This window comes from Lycium ferocissimum, chromosome 6 (genome assembly GCF_029784015.1).
Source record: "Lycium ferocissimum isolate CSIRO_LF1 chromosome 6, AGI_CSIRO_Lferr_CH_V1, whole genome shotgun sequence".
Lineage (NCBI taxonomy): Eukaryota > Viridiplantae > Streptophyta > Magnoliopsida > Solanales > Solanaceae > Lycium > Lycium ferocissimum.
Genome location: NC_081347.1, coordinates 42084370 through 42104234, shown reverse-complemented (window position 1 = coordinate 42104234; position 19865 = coordinate 42084370). Strand labels below are relative to the sequence as shown.

Genomic DNA, 19865 nt, shown 5'->3' with positions numbered 1-19865 from the left:
TCACTTGGAAACCTAAAAATCACCCAAAAAGTGCAGCCGTCACAAGACTCTCCAAGTGTTCAACAAAGCTAATCACAAACTGAAGGATCTGTTTCCAACACTGAAAGATGCTTTATACTCTTAGTTTGTTTTAAGCTTTGTTTCATGTGCTTTAACTTGTAAACTTACTCTTCCCTTATAAGAAGTTGTTGTAGGTATTTCAAATTCTTAGTAGTTGTTAGGCAGTTTACCTTTCAATCTATTAAGTGGTACCTTTGGCTAGTGTTTAGTCTAAGGTGAATTAGTTGCGTTTGGCTAGAGGTAGTCAACCTTAGTTTCCTTGGTTAGAGTTCGTCAAGTGAAGGTTCTTGCAATAGGTGTATTGCAAAGGTTGAGGGACTACGGGAGTTAGTTCCTAGGTTGCTACTATTGTAAGAGTTGAGGGATTATGGGAGTTAGTTCCTAGCTTACAATAGGTTATAATCTGAAGTTGCTCGTGTAGTGGAGTTGAAATCCCCTCTCTCTGGGGTAGGTCGTGGTTTTTAATCCCTTGAGCAAGGAGTTTTTCACGGTAAAATCTTGCCTTCTGTACTTACTGCATTGCATAAGGGAACTAGTACACAACCAGGTCCCTCCATAAACTGTGTTTGGTGGACGCATAGCCTGTAACATAAGTGATTTGATATTCTATAAAATAACATGATTTAAAGTATGTAAAATAATTACAACTCCGCGAAATATCATAAATTGGAAAACATTAGCATTTTTATGAGTTTGTGAGCATATAATTTCTTTAGTTATAGATAGAAACATTTTTTTTTATACTTATTAAGTCTTAATTTCATTTATAATTCATGTGGCAAGAGTTTATGCTACTTAAATGTGGTGATTTAAGCTTAATTTTAGACGAAATTAAGAAGAAGAAAACTAAATTCATCAAAATGAACCTAAAGAATCAATTAGTTCTTCATATATAGTTTATGCTTAAGAAATTATTAATTCTCAATTAACCAAATAAGAGAGATTTAAATATAATTCGATCTTGAATGATAGCACTACCTTTATTTTCGATATTTTTAACAATTTCTACTTTCAGTATTAGAAATACATCATATATTTAAAAAGCGATTGATAAAGCTATCCACAAAAAACTACTATTATTAATTAGGAGAAAATTAATTACATGATAACGATACTTAGTTCAACAGGAATAAAATACAACCTCATACAATAACTGAAATTCCGAATAGTTTTAACTGTGACACCCCAACTTAGGAGAAGAGTCCCACATCGGCAAAACACAAGAGAGATGTTGGGTATATAAGTAAGTGTGTCTTATCCCCTATTAATGCATTTTAAAGGCGTGCGGGCCTAGGCCCATAGCGGATAATATCACTAGTGGACTAGGCTGTTACATATGATATCAGAGCCACTTCTTTATCAACTTGTCGATGGTGGGTCAGAGTTCAACTGAGTTTAGGTAAATTTCGCGTAGACAGAGCAAGACACAGTGTTGAGTTTAGGCAAATCCCATGCGGTGGGTCAACCCTCAACGAGGACACTGAGTCCATAAGATGGGGTGCACGTGACACCCCAGGTTAGGAGAAGAGTCCCACAACGGCAAAGCACAAGAGAGATGTTGGGTATATAAGTAAGCATGCCTTACCTCCTAGTGACGTGTTTTAAAGTCGTGCGGGTCTAGACCTAAAGCGGATAGTATCACTAATGGGTTCGGCTTTTCCCCTTTTTCATCCCCAAAGTATTAATACAAACCTCTTTCATAGGAAAACAAAATTATTTGATACAAAATCTAAGAAACGAGAAATAGAGTTACGAATTGTTCATACAAAGGAAGAAAGTTCTCCACAAACATAATATGTTTACGTAAAGAACAGTTATTATGTAAAAGATCTTAAGTAATTATAAATATTTTTTACTAAACCCGTAAAAGTAAATTTTGATAAATTAGATAAATTCTTCAAAACACGTAAAATAGAAACTCATATATAACATTATTTTTCTAAGACTATATAATTATTTCAAGATTAATTAAATGATCAATTTGGATGGGAAAATTTCTAAAGATAGTCAAAATGAAAGCTTTTCGATCTTGTCATCAAATAACTATTGCCAAAATTCTATAAAAATAATGTCATGCATATAAAATCATGAAACACAAGTAATTTAACGGACGAAATTGATTATTGGATATTTTACTTTTTTTTTAATTTAGTTGATTAAATAATATGCAATGTATGAGAAATAGAACATCATAATGAAAGCTTCTAGAAGTATTTACCAATTAGTAAACAATAGAAAACACAAGGAAAAAATTAATCAGTAGACTAGTTCCTCATATTATGACAAGATCAGGTGTAAAGGCTTAGGTGGCGAGAAAGGAAATATGTAGGGAAAAAGTACTTCATCAGCCATGTGTAACAATTTAAGAGCATCAAAGTTACACCATATATTAGCCTTATGAGGACTACAAACTTGTTATTCTCTCTTATGTATAGTACAATAGTTTTCTTCTTCAAATTGCATTTTCTAATTTGTAAAAGCATTCTATTTCGTTCTTTAGTATCTTCTATTGTAGGAGATAGATTGTACCCCCAGTGTTCTCCCTTAAAATGCTGGATATTGTTCGGTTTTAGCTCTTTATCTCTGACACTATATTGTACTTTGAAAACTTGAAGGATATCAATAAAAATTCTTAAATCTCTCTCTACTTCACTATTATCTGCAATTTACTTACTGTTCCTCCTTACTTCTGGCGCATCGTTGTAGACCTCATTATACCATACAAAAGAATTTTGCCTCTAAAATGGATATGCATAAACTTTACTTATTTGAACAAAACCTGTCCAAAAGCCTTTTCTCCTTGCCACAGATTTGTCAAGTGGTCGACGCTACGGCAAACCATGGATTATGTGATGCCTTTTATTAACAGGATTAAACCACATTTATCACCGAGTGAGACATCTTTTATTATAAAGTGATCTTTCAGACTCAAGAACGCAGGAGCCATGTACCAATGGCTCGAAAATAAGATATTAACAAACCACATAGAAAAATTCATGGAAGTAAACATAAACGACATGCTGGTATAGTCCAAAAAGGCGTTCCATGGTATAACTGACAAGTGGGCATGAAAAATATCTTTGCACCAACTTGAGAGGGCGTGTCAATTTCGTATATGTTAAAATAGTTGATTTCCTTGTAATTGATTTATTTGCTTGTACTTTAGCATCTTATATTTATTTTCCTTCTTTGGTTATAGATGATTTAGTTTTTCGAGTTAACTCTGTATAAGATCTTTTTATTTTGTTCCTTTTTAGTTTATGTTCCTAATATAGGCTAAACTGTATTTATATATTAACTCTAAATTGAAGTAGAAATATACGAACCAAATTTCTTTTGAATATCATTGTTTGATGACTAATATCTACAACAACAACAATATACCAGTGTAATTACACAAGTAAGATTTGGGGAGGGTAGAATATACGCAGATCTTATCCTGGCGGAGAGGCTGTTTCTCAAACTCATGCGCTCTAAATTGAGGTGAAGTTTCCGGATTGGAATTAAAATTTCTGGGGTCAAAGTGAAACTATCTCCTTTTATGCTTAGACTTTTTCAGACCATTGATGTTTAAAATTGAACTTCATGGGTCTAAGTGAATTATCCTTTTCTCAAAACAAACCAAAAATATAAAGTTGAAAAAGGGGAATTGTCTCTCTAGTGACCATTTTCAAGAAGCAGTCCAACGCGTTTCTTCCTAGAGCCAGTATAACTCTACCTAGAACAACATCAGAACCACCAGATCTCTAACTTAATTTATCAAAATGGTAAATTTTTATGCTTTTTCCCTTCAATTTCATAATATTCTCTTTGTCAAAATTCTCTATAACCATGGATAAACTTAGAGTTTCCTGTTTATTAAGGCTTCTTGGATGTTGATTAATGATTCTCTTCTTCCTTTTGATTTTTTGTGCAGACTTATTTAGAAGAAAAATCAACGGTAAAGATTCTAGCTTTTCTCCATATCTTTTTAATCTTTCTGTGAAGGTGTTGATCTTTTGTTATTTACTCCCTCCCGTTCAAAAAGAGTGTCCACTTAATTAACCTTACTTTTTCAGATTTTCCCTTATTAATTGTTAAATGACCAAATCCAATACCTATTTAATTAGGAATATTTTAGTCAAGTTACCTATTTTTGCCTAGAAGTTAGTATTTTCTTAAAGGGTTTGCAAATGGCTAAATGGACACTCTTTTTGAACCGGAGGGACTAACATAGAAGGGAGCACATAGCTTGAGAATTAAGTTTGGTTTGAAGACAAGTTATGTTGGGATTAGTTATACCGGAATTAGTTATGTTGGGATTAGTTATCTTGGTATTATTTCTTATTGATTATTTGATTTGTTGTACTATAAATAACATGCATTGCATAATTTCTAAGAAGAAGTTGTTTGTTTACAAAAATACCCTCCACCTTATTTAGTAGAAAAAAGGTTTGACAGACCTCAAGGGTATTTTTGCATTTTCATTGCTTTATCCAGGGATAACTAATCCAGGTACTATTAGTCCACCATCTGGCGGGAATAACTTATCCTGGTGTTATTTCTAATCCTGGTATAACTTATCCTAGGATTAGTAACTAAATAAGGGATAAGACAGTACTGAATTTTTATCCCAAGGTTATTTATGCTTATCCAGCATACCAAACGACCCCCAAGTCTTGATCTTGAGTCTAGAACTTGGAAGGGAGAAAAAAAGAAGAAGAAAAACAGTACATTAGTTTCAGCTTATAATTTGGTAGAAATGTATGTATAGGCACCCCTCTAAGCGGGGAGAAACACTACTACTACTATTTTGTGAAAATTTTATACTCCCTCCATCCAAATTTATGTTGCACCATTTGACTTGGCACGGAGTTTAAGAAAGAAAGGAAGACTTTTGAAATGTGTGGTCCAAAACAAATCTTATATAAATGTGTGGTTGTAAATCATTCCATAAAGTTAAATTGTTTCTAAATATAGAAAGGTGACATTCTTTTTGGGACAGACCAAAAAGGAAATGGTGTCACATAAATTGGGACAAAGGGAGTAATATGCTAGGTAGGTAATAATTTAACTGATGCATGGAGTTGTATCCTTTTTCACTTTCTTCCTTAGTAGCAAATATCTGAGTCCTTTTTTCCTATTTTCCCAATCTATATGTATGGAATCCCGTTTGAGACCTCCTCTGAAAAGTTTGCTGTGGTTGTTTTCATTTATGATATAAGCATAGAGCACTGTTGGGCTGTTGATCTGACTGGAAATCAAGTTATGTGATCTGGAAATGACCAGGAAAGAAAACATATTTGAATTCTTGATGTGCCTACAAAAAAGGAACAAAAATACCATATAGAGAACGGGGCAATTCGCTTGGGCTGGAAGGTGGTCTTTGCCAGATTCGCTAGGGTGCTTTGTTTTCTTGTGTTTGTCCGCCTTATGTTAATTGATTTGCTGTTAGTCTTTAAGTTGTATGGGTACTTAAACACAAATATAGAATATATATTTCATTAAGGTTCCAATGAGATAATTTTTCAGTCGGGCTTCAGACTCTTCACTGTTCTTTCTTGAGAATCTTGTGCTATGTGAAAATTTTCATGTGTAATAAGAGGAAAAAAAAAATACAAAGCAAGGATCGTAGAGAAGAGGGTTTTAGAGAGAAATAGAGATAATAGGAGGAAACCCCCAATTTTTAGGAGGAAAACTTTTTTGGTAAGCTTCCTGAAAGGTTCTTGGTAAACTCCGTCAAAGCTCCCTTAGTGAGCTCAAAAAAAAAAAACTTCTTAGTAAGCTCCGAAAAAAACTTTCTTAGAAAGCTCCTTATAATAGAATGCATCAGGGTAGCACCCAAGGGTGTGAACTATTGGTCAATGAAGTGGGCGCAAACTATGGAGAGAAGGGTTCAAATCTTAGTAGAGACGAAATAAAAGTTACTCCCTCCGTCCCAAAAAGATTTACTCCCTCCGTCCCAAAAAGATTGTCCTCTTTTGACTTGGCACAAAGTTTAAGAAATAAAGGAAGACTTTTGAAATGTGTAGTCCAAAACAAGCCTTAGATATTTGTGTGGCTGTAAATCATCTCATAAAGTTAAATTGTTTCTAAATATAGAAAGGGGACAATCTTTTTGGGACAGACTAAAAAGGAAAGGAGGGCAATCTTTTTGGGATAGAGGGAGTATCTTAGTTTGACTTGGCACAAAGTTTAAGAACTAAAGAAGACTTTTGAAATGTATGGTCCAAAACAAGTCTTAGATATTTGTGTGGCTGTAAATCATCTCATAAAGTTAAATTGTTTCTAAATATAGAAATGTGCCAATCTGTTTGAGACAAACTAATTAGGAAAGTAAGAAAATCTTTTTGGGACGGAGCGAGTAAGTTTTTTATTCTCATTTGCGGGCCGAGAGTCTATCGGAAACAACCTCTCTACCCCACAAAGTCAGGGGTAAGGTATGCGTACACCCCACCCTCCCCAGACCCCACTTGTGGGATCACATTGGGAATGTTATTATTGTTGTTGTTGTTGTTGTTGTAGTATTTTCTTTCCATTTGCCTAAATCTTGGTGGTCAGAACAAACCCGATATGTTGGTAGGAGGTAGCAGGTAGCGGTGGAATAGTCGAACAGTCAAGATGCGCGCAAGCAGATGACTCAAACACCACCATTTTTAAAAAAGGATGCATAGGACTGTAGGAGTACTAAATCGACATCCACAATTTGACGTAATTATAACACTTCCCTTGTATGTCCATTAATAGATAATGTGTCTCGTTGACGACATACTAAAGACACGGACCAAGTCTGTTGAGTGGCTGACTGAAGTAAATTAGATCTGAACGCATTGCATGCTTCAAATTGGACTCCACTTTTGTCTCCAAATTTAGCTACAAATATAACTGTTGATAATCATTTGAGGATACCTTTTTCTGTTGGGTGCAACCTTATTTGACAGACTAACTGCAAATGCCCTTACTCCCACCCAAAAAAACAAGGGAGAGAAAGAAGGAAGCGACTTCAAACATCAAATAAGGACACGTAGGAACTTGTTACGAACTGTTTGATTCTCTTCCTTTATCCTCAACTTCCTTCTCCAAGTTTCCTTCCATTTTTGGCCTCTCTAATAGTAAATGTGGCAATGATGGCTGTACATGGTGCCAGAACACATTTGAACCAACACGTTTTAAATGCCACGACTTATATATCCTTTTCTATTGTGTTTAAAAACTTGGGGGTGTTAATGAAAACTGTAATTTTCTTTACCTTTTCTTTTGAGACGGAATGTGATTGAATAACAAGACAACTTGAGAAAAAAAGAATGAAGGAAGTGCGGTTAGGCAGTCTGTGATTTCTATATATCAAGCTTAGTTCTCTGGGAGAATTGGGAGAATGACATGATAGATTAACATATAGAATTAAATAGGCTAGTTGATATAGAGAAAGTAATATGCTATAGAAAGATGGCTGGCTACTTTTTGTGATACTAGATGTGCTTGACACCTCTCCATCTCTGATCTTTATCTATTTTTGCCGCATTTCTTTTTCTTCCGTCTCCTTCACTCTATCCCTATTCTCTGTCCATATCACTTACTTGAATCATGTCTTCCTGCAGGGAAGCCTTTACAGAGGTGCATCACGAAGAGAGAAACCCAGAGGACGTAATCATCAGGGGTTAACTCAACAGAAAAGGCTAGAAATAAGAGAGGCTTTTGACCTTTTTGATACAGACAACTCTGGTAATAAATAAACCTCAAGGAATCCATACTAGATGCAGTTTTTTATGCTTACTTTCTGACCGTGTTAATCTTTTTGCAACTTATTTAGGAACCATTGATGCCAAAGAGCTCAATGTTGCTATGAGGTTTGTGATAATTCTTTGCTATTCCTTATAACGTACTCGATGTCTAATTGACTTTGTTATTATCTACTTTCTCTCACCTCTCATTGTCTGTGGTACCTTTACTGCTTCATTTTAATGATAAGTAAAACTTATATGGTTTTGTTACAGGGCTCTGGGTTTTGAAGCAAGTGAAGAGGTATTTATATGCTAGTTCATATATTCTACTGTATCTTTCTGTTTAACAGCATATATTTCATACAGTGAAGATACTGAATGACAACAATATCTGTACTTGTTTCTGAAGCATATAATTTGAATATATGAGATGCAATAATTTACGTCTCCTCCTATTACAGATGGCGGTTTTCTTGCATTCTGACTGCCAAAGATTCTCTGATTTTCCTTGTAGTCTTGAAATTTGTATTTGGTGCTTTTGCTTTTTCATATTCAAGTTGCCGATTTATGTTCCGTGTTTTCCCCCCTTTTGCATCAATGTTCCGAAACCCAGCAATGATTAACATAAAGTTCTTTCATCTTCGGTTTCCTTTTCTGTTTTGGACAAACACTGGTTGAGCTTATTTAAAGACTCTGCTCCTTTCTATTGATACACTAATCCAGATGCTTGGGAAATGTCTTGGGTGGCTATCAAATACTGCATTAGTAGTGACTGTTCAGCAGTGCTTCCACTTTGTACATGATGATTTTTCGAAGTGGATAGCCTGGTTACAGATTTGAGAATGATTTTGACCTTAACATAAATTGAGTTGCATTATTTTGTGTTTGACTTGTGGTGAAGTGATGCCCAAGATGTAAGTGATGTGGTCTTTAGTTAGTCGTGCAGCTTATTGTTTTGATCCAGGGAAATAAAGGAAATATATAGATTATCTAAGAGGTCTTCAATTTTTTGTTTTGTTTTGCTTTCTGATTTGTATTCCTTGCCTTTAACGTGCTGGCTGGTCAGTGATCCCATTGGCGAAATGTTAAGAAGATTTAGCCTTAGGTGCCTGTATCAGGATTTTACCTTTCTTTTTTTTTTTTTTTTTTTGAAATTGGTAACATTGGTATTGATAGCACTAGGGCAGTGCTGAAGCCATATTTACAGAGGAGAAGTCCCCGCAAGGATTTTACCTTTCTAGTGTCTGATTATTCTTTCACTTGTTATTTGGCAGGTCATTCTGGGAATAAGTTCATTTTTTACTCTCTCTCTCTCTCGTGCAAATTTGGAGGCTTTCCATCGTGTCAAATACTGTTTATTCCTGGCTAAAATACTTGGTTTTAGTTTAATTCTTCTTTTCTGCCCTTGTCAGTTCTTCTCGTATGTGTTAGTGCACTCATGATTGTGTTTGTTTTACCAGGAGATCAATCGAATGATTGCAGAAGTTGATAAGGATGGCAGTGGTGCAATTGACTTTGATGAATTTGTGCACATGATGAATGCCAAATTTGGGGAAAGGGACACTAAAGAAGAGCTCATGAAGGCATTTCAAATTATTGATCAAGATAAAAATGTGCTTGCTTTTCTTGCCCTCCTGCTTTTTGGTTATTTGGTTGTCTTCCTCACAATTAGGTTGTTTTCTTGGCTTGTTACTAATCATTAAAGCATTAAATGCAGGGGAAGATCTCTTTTGCAGACATTCAAAGAATTGCTGATGAGTTGGGGGAGCGATTTACTGATAGAGAAATACAGGAAATGATAGAAGAGGCAGATCGTGATCGTAAGTTAGGCTTTATTTCCTAGTATTCCTATTTTGGCTTTAGTGCTTTACTTCTTTCAGTATATGTTATTTTTTTTTTGGATAACCGAGGAATCCCATAGTGTCGGTGGTGCATGGTCCGAAACTCGGTGGATAATGGACTCCTCCTCTACCCTTCCCCACTTAAATACTAGGCTTTTGTCTGCGACAAGGTTCAAAACCATGATGTGTCCCTAACCCGCACTATACAACTACTCTCTTACTTCTTGACCAAAGCCCTTAGGGCTTCAATATGATTGGTACTCCCTCCGTCCCAAAAAGATTGATTTAGTTTGACTTGTCATGGAGTTTAAAAAATAAAGGAAGACTTTTGAAATGTGGTCCAAAACAAGCCTTAGATATTTGTGTGGCTGTAAATCATCTTATAAAGTAAAATTGTTTCTAAATATAGAAATGTGCGCCAATCTCTTTGGGACAAACTAATAAGGAAAGTAAGACGATTTTATTGGGAAGGAGGGAGTATTTAAGATATTTTACTGCGAAGCTCTCAAGCTCCTGAAAAGACCTAGCTACTCCAAAAATTGCTATACCAAAATGCTGACCTCTTAATATATTACTAGTTGCTAAGGGTGGCAAATGAGCGGTTTTGGCTGGATTTGGGCAGGTCAAAATGGGCTGAAACCTAAGTTACCCGGACTCTTCACTTTCGGTGCCGCACCTGTGTCGACACGACATGGGTGTGGGATCCGTACCCGATCTGGTCAACCATTTTTGGGTACTTTGACCAAAATCGACGGAGAAATTCCGGACAGATCCAATGATTTCTATAACCAAAACAAAAGCTAAGGTGGACTCGAAGAAAATAGAATACCTTGTATATTGAAATTTCTATGTCACTCATTTTCCTTTTATCTCCTTCCGAAATTCTCCTCTTGATCAATATTTTCTCCTCAAGTTTTCCACATAATAATCTCATAATTTAGGTTTATAATTCTATTTTTAGATATTTCAATTATTTTTAGCCGAATCCCTGCACCCGTATCTATACCTGGATCTGTATCCTGAATCTTAAAATTTAGAACACGAAGGATCCGACCTCTAGATCCGCACCCGAGTCCGAGCAACAACGATAAATGTTTCTGCCCAACCCTGTCAGAAGTTAGTCAAAAGTTAGTCGGCTGAGATGGGTTAGTTCAACATGGACTAGTCAATGGGTCATAACCTAAGTTACACGGACTCGGGTGCGGGTATCCGATACGGGTACGGATTCGAGTGTCGGATTCGGCAAAATCTAAATTTAAGATTCGGGGGTGCGTATCCAGTTATGGATACGGGTGCGGGGATTCGGCTAAGAAAATTCAAATTATATAAAAAATAGAGCTATAAAGATATTACAAATTTTGAGAGATATTCTTATGAAAAACTTACATGTATATTGTAGAATTCAATCTTTCATTCTCCAAGATGGGTAATGTATATTGTAGAATTCAATCTTTCATTTAGTTCCTATCAGACATACAGTTACATTTCAAATATTTCGATAACCTTAACTATTATTAATTATATTTCAAGTATCTCGATAGTTCAGAGCCTGTACTGATAGAAAGAATCAAACGGTCTAACAAAACGAGTTCCCCAACAAGTCTAGTTAATTAATTTGAGTATATAACCTTAACTATTAATTAATTTTAATTAATATAAATTAAGTGCTCTTAAATTCTCTCATTCTTGATATAGTTATCTAAAAAAGCTCAATCATTCTTCTTTGTCATTTTTCTAAGTTATTTTCAAATCATTATCAAATTACACACTTGAATTTATGTAAAAAATACTATAAGTTACAATAATTAATAATTTAAAAGGCATATGAAAAAATATGTTCCAAGAGTAATCTGTTGTACAAAGGGGTCAATTTTATTATGTTCAACCAGTAAATATGTCCGTGATTTTGTGCTATTAAAAATATAAATTAATTATCAAAAAATTGTCATGCTAATAATTAATCTAAAAATTATCCCTATATTGTATAAGAAAGAAATATTTATAATAGCATAATTAGGTGCCTTTTAATTTTGTGTCACAAGTAGCATATAATGAAAAATAAAAGGGATAAAAATAGCACATATAAAGAATAAAGGGGTCGTATTTGTACTTTAATTAATACAATTAAGACTTTTAATAGTCCTAAATGAACTTGTACACGACTATAATTCAACTTGTACACGACTGTCTCCTCCAGCGTCGTCTTCTTCATATTTACCCAAATTTTCTTTTTAGGGTTTTACAGAGCAAAGCTTTTACAGAGCAAAATTTTCAAGCCTCTAGGTCGTCTCTTTCATAGTCTTTCATTCTTTCCTCAAGATAGAAAGACAAAGCCATTCAAGGTCGAAAATAAACCCTCCATCTATATCACTGCTTCTTTGCCATCCGAAACTCAACACAACCTTGTATTCTTGGTTTATTTGAAACATGAAGCAACAAATATGAGATAAAAGTACTATAATATTGAAGGTATGTCATTTTTCTTATCTTAAATCTGTTTAATTTTTAATTTTGAGAAATCAAAATCTCAAATTTTTCCCCCAAATTTGTTGACGGACTCCGGTGAAAGTATCCGTATGTGATTGACCGTATCCGGAACGTTTGCCGTTCCGGCACCCGCACCCGTCCGATCCGGGACGGGGACGGCACCCAAAATGGCGAGTCCGTGTAACTTAGGTCATAACTCATAGCCTACCCGCCCAACATGACCCATCATTTTTACACTTCCAAACTTATATTCCATGATTTCCATCTAATAAAAGAGAGACCTATAGCATAATTTGACTTGAATGCATTATTGGTTAGACATCAATTTTTAAAATAAGAAATTAAATTAAATTAATAGATCCCAATTTAACTCCTGAAATTGGTCAAACTCACATTACAGAAACATAAAAACTGTGTTGGTTAACAAAGACTTGTTTATTAAATATGCTTTTCGGTTCTAAGAACTTGATAATTTTTTTGACAACAATTATTTCATTCTTTTGATTTAGGAACCTCGACTTGTTCGAACTATTGTTTCTATCTGATCAAATGTCTCTTGGCATGTCTATATACAAAACAACCAAAGTCGTCTAAGGGTGTGTTTGGTATGAAGGGAAATGTCATGGAAAATGTTTCCTTGGAAAACAAGTGGGTTTCTTACTTATTTTCTAGTGTTTGGCAAGTAAGCAAAAAATATTATCCCAAGAGCATTTATATGTAATCTAGAGGTGGGGGTTGGGGGCCTTTGTAGGTGGGGAGGATACAATGAACTTGGAATGTTACTTTCGGAACTTGTTTTCCCTACTTCCATGAGGGAAGTCATTTTCCTTATTTTTAAGGAACTTGTTTTCCTAGAGAAACTGTTTTCCAAAACATTTTGATCAACCTAACATGGGAAAATTGGAAAGCATTTGAACTTATACCAAACACACCCTATATTTGAACTTCTTTTCTAAGTTCAAGAAGATCAAGTAATCTTGAAAAGGAAAAAGAAAGATCATGTAATGAAGAGCAAGTTAACTAACTTTGGATTGTTCTCTACATGAAGCCATTGGTAATGGCAGAGGGGGCAATTCATTTTTCGGCACAAAGAGGATATGTTTCAATGGCTAGTTTGGGCATCACCATGGGTCTATTTGGGCTGTTGATTTTGATGGGTTAAGTTGGACTAACCAAATCAGCCCATCATCAAAATTACTCCTGTCCAAAGCCATTAAAATATTAGCAGGTTACATGGGTTTGGGTCAATTTTGCTACCCCTAGCCAGTTTTTTAGGATGATAATGATATAGCAAACTATGTAGTAAGAGGAAAGTCTATTTTAAACCTTAATTTTGGACCTCGTGTACTGTTTTCCTTCCCCTTAGTTTCTCTTAGCTAATATATTAAAATCTTAGATTGTTGAGATATGCTCTACTGATACTAAAACCTAAATAGCATTTAGAACAAACGGAAAAGAGCCAAAAATACCCCTAACTATGGGAAATGGCTCACAAATACCCTTCATCCACCTATTGGTCCAAAAATACCCCTAATGTTGCTCGGACTCTTCAAAAATATCGACTGGTGCGTGTCGGACACTCCAAAAGTAGTGCATTTTTGGAGATTCCGACACGGGTGCGGCAACAAAAGTAAAGAGTCCGCGCAACTTAGCCCCTAACCTATTTTTTTGGCTCAAGAATACCCCTCAAACTAACACCCTAATTTTGATGGTATTTTTCCAATTTTGAAATGCCACGTGGCTTATTTTGATTGGTCACATATATTATTTAAATGAATTAAAAAATTAAACCCACCCACTTTGAAAACCATAGCTGCTGACCCCTTTTTTTAAACCCACATTTCATTCTCATTGCCAACGACATGCAATGCTCAAATTATTGATCATCAATGTCACATGGTTTATCTTAATTTTCTCAAGTTTTGGTTTATGATATATTGAGGCCATTTTGATGTTATGGAAGCTTAATAAAAAGACCTGTATTGCTGTTGCCAAGCATTAAGAACTTGCATTTTGGTGGCTATTTAAAATCAGGTAGGTGATGTTGAGCTAATTAATCCCTTGGACAAGTTTTTATTCCAAATTGTCCGAGCTGTTGCATATAACCTTTTTATGTTAGTGCATGATGATAAAAAGTTGTTCAAATTGAATTCAAGTATTAGCTGTTCTGATAAATAGTTCATCGGAAATAATGTTCCCGTAAGGAGCTAGTCCGGGTATTATTTGATATTCTGCATTCTCTCTAGTATTGGTCTCTGATGAGAGGAAGTTTCAAACTTCCATGTGGCATTAGGTGGTTTCCTTCTTGGGAGAACTCTAGCTGCTCTTCTTATAGTAACTTTGAGTACATCAATGGCGGCTTGATTAGGAGTAATACCCATGGCCGCTCATCAGATATGCTTGCAAGCATGACCATAATATATATATCTGCATTCTGAAGTGGGTTTAAGTTAAAAAATGGGTTAGATTAAATGGGTGGGGTATAATTTTTAAATTAAATAATATATGTGGCCAATCGTAACAAGCCACGTGGCATTTTAAAATTGGAAAAAATACCATCAAAATTAGGGTGTTAGTTTGAGGGGTATTCTTGAGCCAAAAAATAGGTTGGGGGTGTTTTTGGACCAACAGGTGGACGGAGGGGTATTTTTGGACCGATAAGTGGATGGAGGGTATTTGTGAGCCATTTCCCATACGTTAGGGGTATTTTTGGCCCTTTTCCGTAGAACAAATGATGTGCACTCTGCTGAATTGAAATCTCAATTCCTGATCTCTTTTAGAGAGCCAATGATCATGTGAATTTAAAAAATAAAATAAAATCTTGAACAGATGCTGTAGACTAATACCATGTAGTTTTTCAAAATCCCTTTTCCATTGTAGTATAAATTTTTTGATAACCAAGAAATCCCCAAGTACCAGCAACGTACGGTTCGAAACTTTAGATAATGGCCCCATCCCTCTACCCTTCCCTACTTAACCAGGCTTTTGTCGGTGTCAAGGTTCGAATTTGTGATGTGTGCCAAACCCACAGATCACACACTGCGCTCTTACCACTACATCAAAACCCTTGGCGCCCAATTTTAGTACATTTTATCCTAACTACTAGGTTAAATGTTCAATTAACTGCTGAATTGCTAATGTTTAATGAGCATCCTCTGATGACAAAGTATTCCATGCGATTGACGTATCTGCACACATTTCAATAATAGCATAGCTATATGAAAACTGTAAACAATGGTCAACTTTTTAACTACTAATCTCCAAGCTGTTCCACGAGGTAAATCTTACTAATCTCCAACTTATTAGTGTACACGACTCCTGTATTTTCATTCACATGCCATGACTTAGCTTATAGTGCTCTCCAGCCTTCCGTCTGCTATTAATTTTTATTTTTGTTATTCTTTATAACCTTTTCTAATTTCGCACTTCCATGACATTGAGGTCTAGTTTTTGGCATATGCTTTAGGAAGTGTGATCTCTTTCTCTTTCACTTCATTTCCTCAATGGTGAGGATGCCACCTGATTTTCAACTTCTCTTTGGATGCTGCCGGATGTAACTCCTAGTTTTGCACCGCTCCTCTGGATCATAACTCTTGGCTGTAAATGTTCCAGGTGATGGAGAGGTTAATGTTGAAGACTTCATGAGAATGATGAGGAGAACCAACTTTGGGCATTAAGGACTTTCATTCTGGTGCCCTATTGCTACATTTGAGGATGAATATTTATCAACTCTGTTGTTTATAATGCATAGTATGTAATATGATTTTACAGTTTCAAACACGTGATTTTTATGGATCAAAATGGATGAAGTCTGTAACTGTTAATTACTGGAATGTGTATTAGCCAAGTTTGTGTTAACAAGCAGTTATGGTTTGGAATATTCTCTCTTTGAAGGGAAGAGAGATGTCAGACAACCAGGATTTCAATCGAGGCGTCATATGAAATATAGCGCCTCGCAAAAAGTACAGTGGGTTGTTGGTACCTAAAACCAAGGATATAACGTTAGATCAAAAACACACCTAAATAATTATTTTTTCGCGAGTTTCATACCTGGACTATCCGTTATTCCTTTTAACTACTCAAACTATCACTCTTTTTGTATTAAAACATACCTCGATGCAGTTGCTAAATATTTGAAATCAATCGACAATAGGCGTGTAGATGCGAACTCAGCATCGAGATGTGTATGTAGTTTAGGTTAGTAAATGGAATAATGGATAGTTGACGTATGAAACTCTCGGAAATGTGATATTTTAGCTGTATTTTTTAGTATTAACTCTTTTGTGACCATAGTGGAACTTGAATGGACTATTTCACATTCTATTTTATTGTATAATACAAAAACTCAATTAATTCCTTTAACTTTAGTTAAACAGACAGAAGGACAGAACTTGCCTGCATTAACAACAGAACTCACGTATATAATATGGACCAACAAACATAAGAGACACAATATATTGCTTTGGCTATTATATTTTCACATCTATACGAATACCAATAATGATATATATATGCATAATCCCCACAAAGGTAGGGGTAAGGTTTGTGTACATCCAACCTTCCCCAGATCCCACTTATGGGATTACACTGACATGTTGTTGTTGTATATGCATAATTTTAATTGATGATACGGCAATTGGCGCGCACTTCCCCGCTGGATCGTTCTTTAACATCAAGTAAACCCATTTTAACCATAGCTTGTTGAAAATCAAGGAAGAACATGGCTTGATTAAAGGCATAAGCATTAACAATCCCTCTAGTTCTAGGGTTATTATAAAGTGTTTGATCAGAGAAAAGGACACCAGTCTTCCTTTGCAAAGCATTATAGTAGTCATTGTCAAAAGTGTCCTTTGTGCTATCAAAGGCCTGCTCAGACTTGTCTCCACCACTGCATGTTTTTGATAGAGTCTTTGCAAATTGGGCATCCAAAGTTGGATCCACATCATGTGTTGAGTCAAAGTTACTCAATCTGTGCTTGAATGATGAGCATCTCGCCACTCCTAGCGTATGTGCACCTATACATATATAGTGCAAGGACACAAATAATCAACAAAACTGTAAGGGGTCATTTGGCAGGGTATATAAGAACAATACTAAATAGGGTGTATTAGTAATGCTTAGATTAGTTACGTTGGGATTAGTTATACTGATATTATTTTTTATCGACTGTTTGGTTTGTTGTATTAAATGAATCGAGTGTATTAGAATATGAATAGTATTGAATAGGGTGTATTAGAATAGGAATAGTACTGATATCAGTTAATTATACATAGATTTGCTAGGTATAAGAATAGTACTGAATATGGTGTATAACTAAAATACAAATTTAGTTATACATAAATTGAAAAACACTACAAACAAGGGATTAATGATACCTAGCTAATACATCCCACCAAATGACCCCTAAGGTTATATGTAACACGCAGGAGTCAATATTATACATTCCCTTTAGTCCATAACAAGTGTCCTTTCGGCCTTTTTATTTTGGTCCAAACTAAGTGTTCATTTACATAATCAAGTAGGTATTAATTGTTTTCTTCCAAAAAAAATTCTATTTAGATAAGTGAGTTTTTATGTAATCAAGAAACTTTATTAAATAAGTACTATTTAATTAAGGGTAAGTTAGTCAAACTATCTATTGTTTTTCTAGGAGTTAATATTTTCTTAAGGGGTGTGCTAAAGGCCAAAATGATACTTATTATGAACCGGAGGGTGATTCACATTAAATGAGTTAACCGGTAATATAAATATAATGGATTGTAGTGTAATAATTATATCACTGAGGCATTACTGAAGAATATATATACGGTATTTATTTATTTACCAGATAGAACCACCATTTCTTGAGCAGTGAAGCCATGTTGGCCAAACACTTTGATAAGCTCTGAACTATTTAGAGTGGGGGAAGGCAGATTGATTGTGTCTTCTATTTTTGACCTTCTTCCATCCTTCCTTCCTTTTGGTATGTCATACACTGGACCTCCAGCCTAACATAACATTCATTCATCAATTAGACCACTAATTATTTCTCTAATTAAGAGATTATCTACAAAGGACGTACTACTATATATTTTATGTGATAGAAATGAATCAAGTAAGAGAACAATATTATGGAGATGAATGTATCGATCTTACAAAGAAGACAGCATCCCTTGCAGCCATGGCAAGAATATCAGCACAAGAGACAACACCAGGGCATTGATTTTCGAGCTGTTCTTTGACATCATCAATGATTTCATAGCCTCTCAAGCTCAAATTTGCTGGCGAATCCTTTTCCGCTGTGTTACCCTTTGTTGAATCAATCAACACAGATGCATCACATCCCTTTTAACCCATTCATTTATCAACAAAAAATTAATTAAGATGTTCAATAAGGATAATACCAAGGTGTATATGTTAATACTAATATGAAATAGTATATATGTTAATATAGTGTAGAAAAGATTCTTGTAACTAGATAGTAGATTGAAAAGAATTCTCATGTCTCATGCATGGTATGCTATTGTACAGTAAAGTAAGAAAAGAGTTACTCCCATTGTTTTGTAGAAACGCAACCGTATATTTAATTACGGCATGCGTAGCTAGCTAGATTACTTGTAGAATATAAATTAAAGGAGAGGTCTTAATTGTATAATTGTATAGAAATTAAGCGCAATAACATAAGTAAACTAATTTAACCAATCAAAATCAGTGATAATCAAATATAATCAATCTATATAACATAAAGCTTCAACATAAACAATATTCATGGATATTAATCCCACAACCCTCGAATACTAAGAGAACTAGCCACTCATTCTTGTGGTGACTACACAATTTATCATTGTTATTTATAGAAAGAGGGAGGGAGAAAAGTAACCTGGATGAAGCAATCGTGGAAGTGCATCCTAATAAGGGCAGCAGCAAGAGTAGGATCAGTTTGCAAATGCCTATTCACAGTGTTCTTCACTATTCCCTCTGCAAATGGACAATTCATCATGTAGTAATAATCCATTCTCAGACCATCAACTAATCCATATCCTCCCCCTCCATCAAATCTCCATCCACTCACTATTATATCCAACAACAATATCACCATAAACAACTCATACTTTCCCATTTCTTAAGGGATTGATAATTTTGGACTGGACAACAAATGGATGCTATTTATATACTAGTACCAACACATTAATTTATGCACCAATTGGATAACTAATTAAATCGGAAAATTGAAAACAAAAAGTTGGAAATAGTGGTCCATAATTCATCTCTCCCTACCTAGTAAAACCAATTAAATCAATATACATTATGATAATCTTAAGTGGTGATCAGTGCATATCGATTGCCTGTTCATTGACACGTTATAAGTTTAAAAATTAGTGGGACAAAAAAGTATGCTAATAAAGTTAATAATGTTGCACTAATTCTTAGGTATTGGTTGTCATTAAAGGTTTGAAATTAAAAATAAAATCATTGATCAAACTTAGTTGGTTCAGGATACTTATTTTTTTTTCTTCTTCTTTTCCTCCCTCAGACTTCAAACGGTTTCCTAGAAAGGAAAAAAAAAGAACACAAGTAGTACCTTCTTAGGGTTTGTTTGGAACTGTACACAAAATCTTCCGGTCTTAAGTTTGGAAGGGTATGAGATGAATTTCCGACCTTATTTGAATTTTACCATAATTGTGTTTTATTTCAAAAAGGTTTTCTTGGTAGAAAAAGAATTTTTGATAGAAAAGGACTCTTCCATATTTATCCCTTTTCTTGGAGATGAAGTTTTATAGTTCTATAAATTGAGCAT

General features: G+C 34.9%; 2 protein-coding genes and 1 long non-coding RNA gene across 5 annotated transcripts; 2 read left to right on the top strand and 1 right to left on the bottom strand.

Moving 5' to 3' along the window:
- The first annotated feature begins 3694 nt into the window (after nt 1-3694).
- LOC132059682 (caltractin-like) lies at nt 3695-15968 on the top strand. 3 transcript variants are annotated; one of them, XM_059452383.1, is made up of 9 exons: nt 3695-3827; nt 3977-4000; nt 7638-7761; nt 7850-7886; nt 8034-8061; nt 9221-9373; nt 9478-9580; nt 12598-12736; nt 15701-15968. In XM_059452383.1, the coding sequence occupies exons 1-9, from the start codon at nt 3825-3827 to the stop codon at nt 15702-15704; spliced, it is 615 nt and encodes a 204-aa protein (XP_059308366.1). In that variant the 5' UTR covers nt 3695-3824; the 3' UTR covers nt 15705-15968. The 3 variants fall into 3 exon arrangements, with proteins under 3 accessions (XP_059308366.1, XP_059308368.1, XP_059308367.1); XM_059452385.1 differs by lacking the exon at nt 12598-12736 and having other exon boundaries at nt 3699-3827; XM_059452384.1 differs by lacking the exon at nt 3977-4000 and having other exon boundaries at nt 3718-3827.
- Nucleotides 15969-16652: 684 nt separating this feature from the next.
- Nucleotides 16653-19345, bottom strand: LOC132059681 (peroxidase 47-like). Its single transcript, XM_059452382.1, has 4 exons — nt 18948-19345; nt 18224-18412; nt 17913-18075; nt 16653-17103 (listed from the first exon to the last, which is right to left on the bottom strand). Exons 1-4 carry the CDS (start codon nt 19185-19187, stop codon nt 16706-16708), a joined length of 990 nt encoding a protein of 329 aa, XP_059308365.1. The 5' UTR covers nt 19188-19345; the 3' UTR covers nt 16653-16705.
- On the top strand, nt 17110-18075 carry LOC132059683 (uncharacterized). The gene is made up of 2 exons (XR_009415700.1): nt 17110-17284; nt 17362-18075. It is a non-coding gene; the product is annotated as an uncharacterized LOC132059683 (long non-coding RNA).
- Nucleotides 19346-19865: the final 520 nt, after the last annotated feature.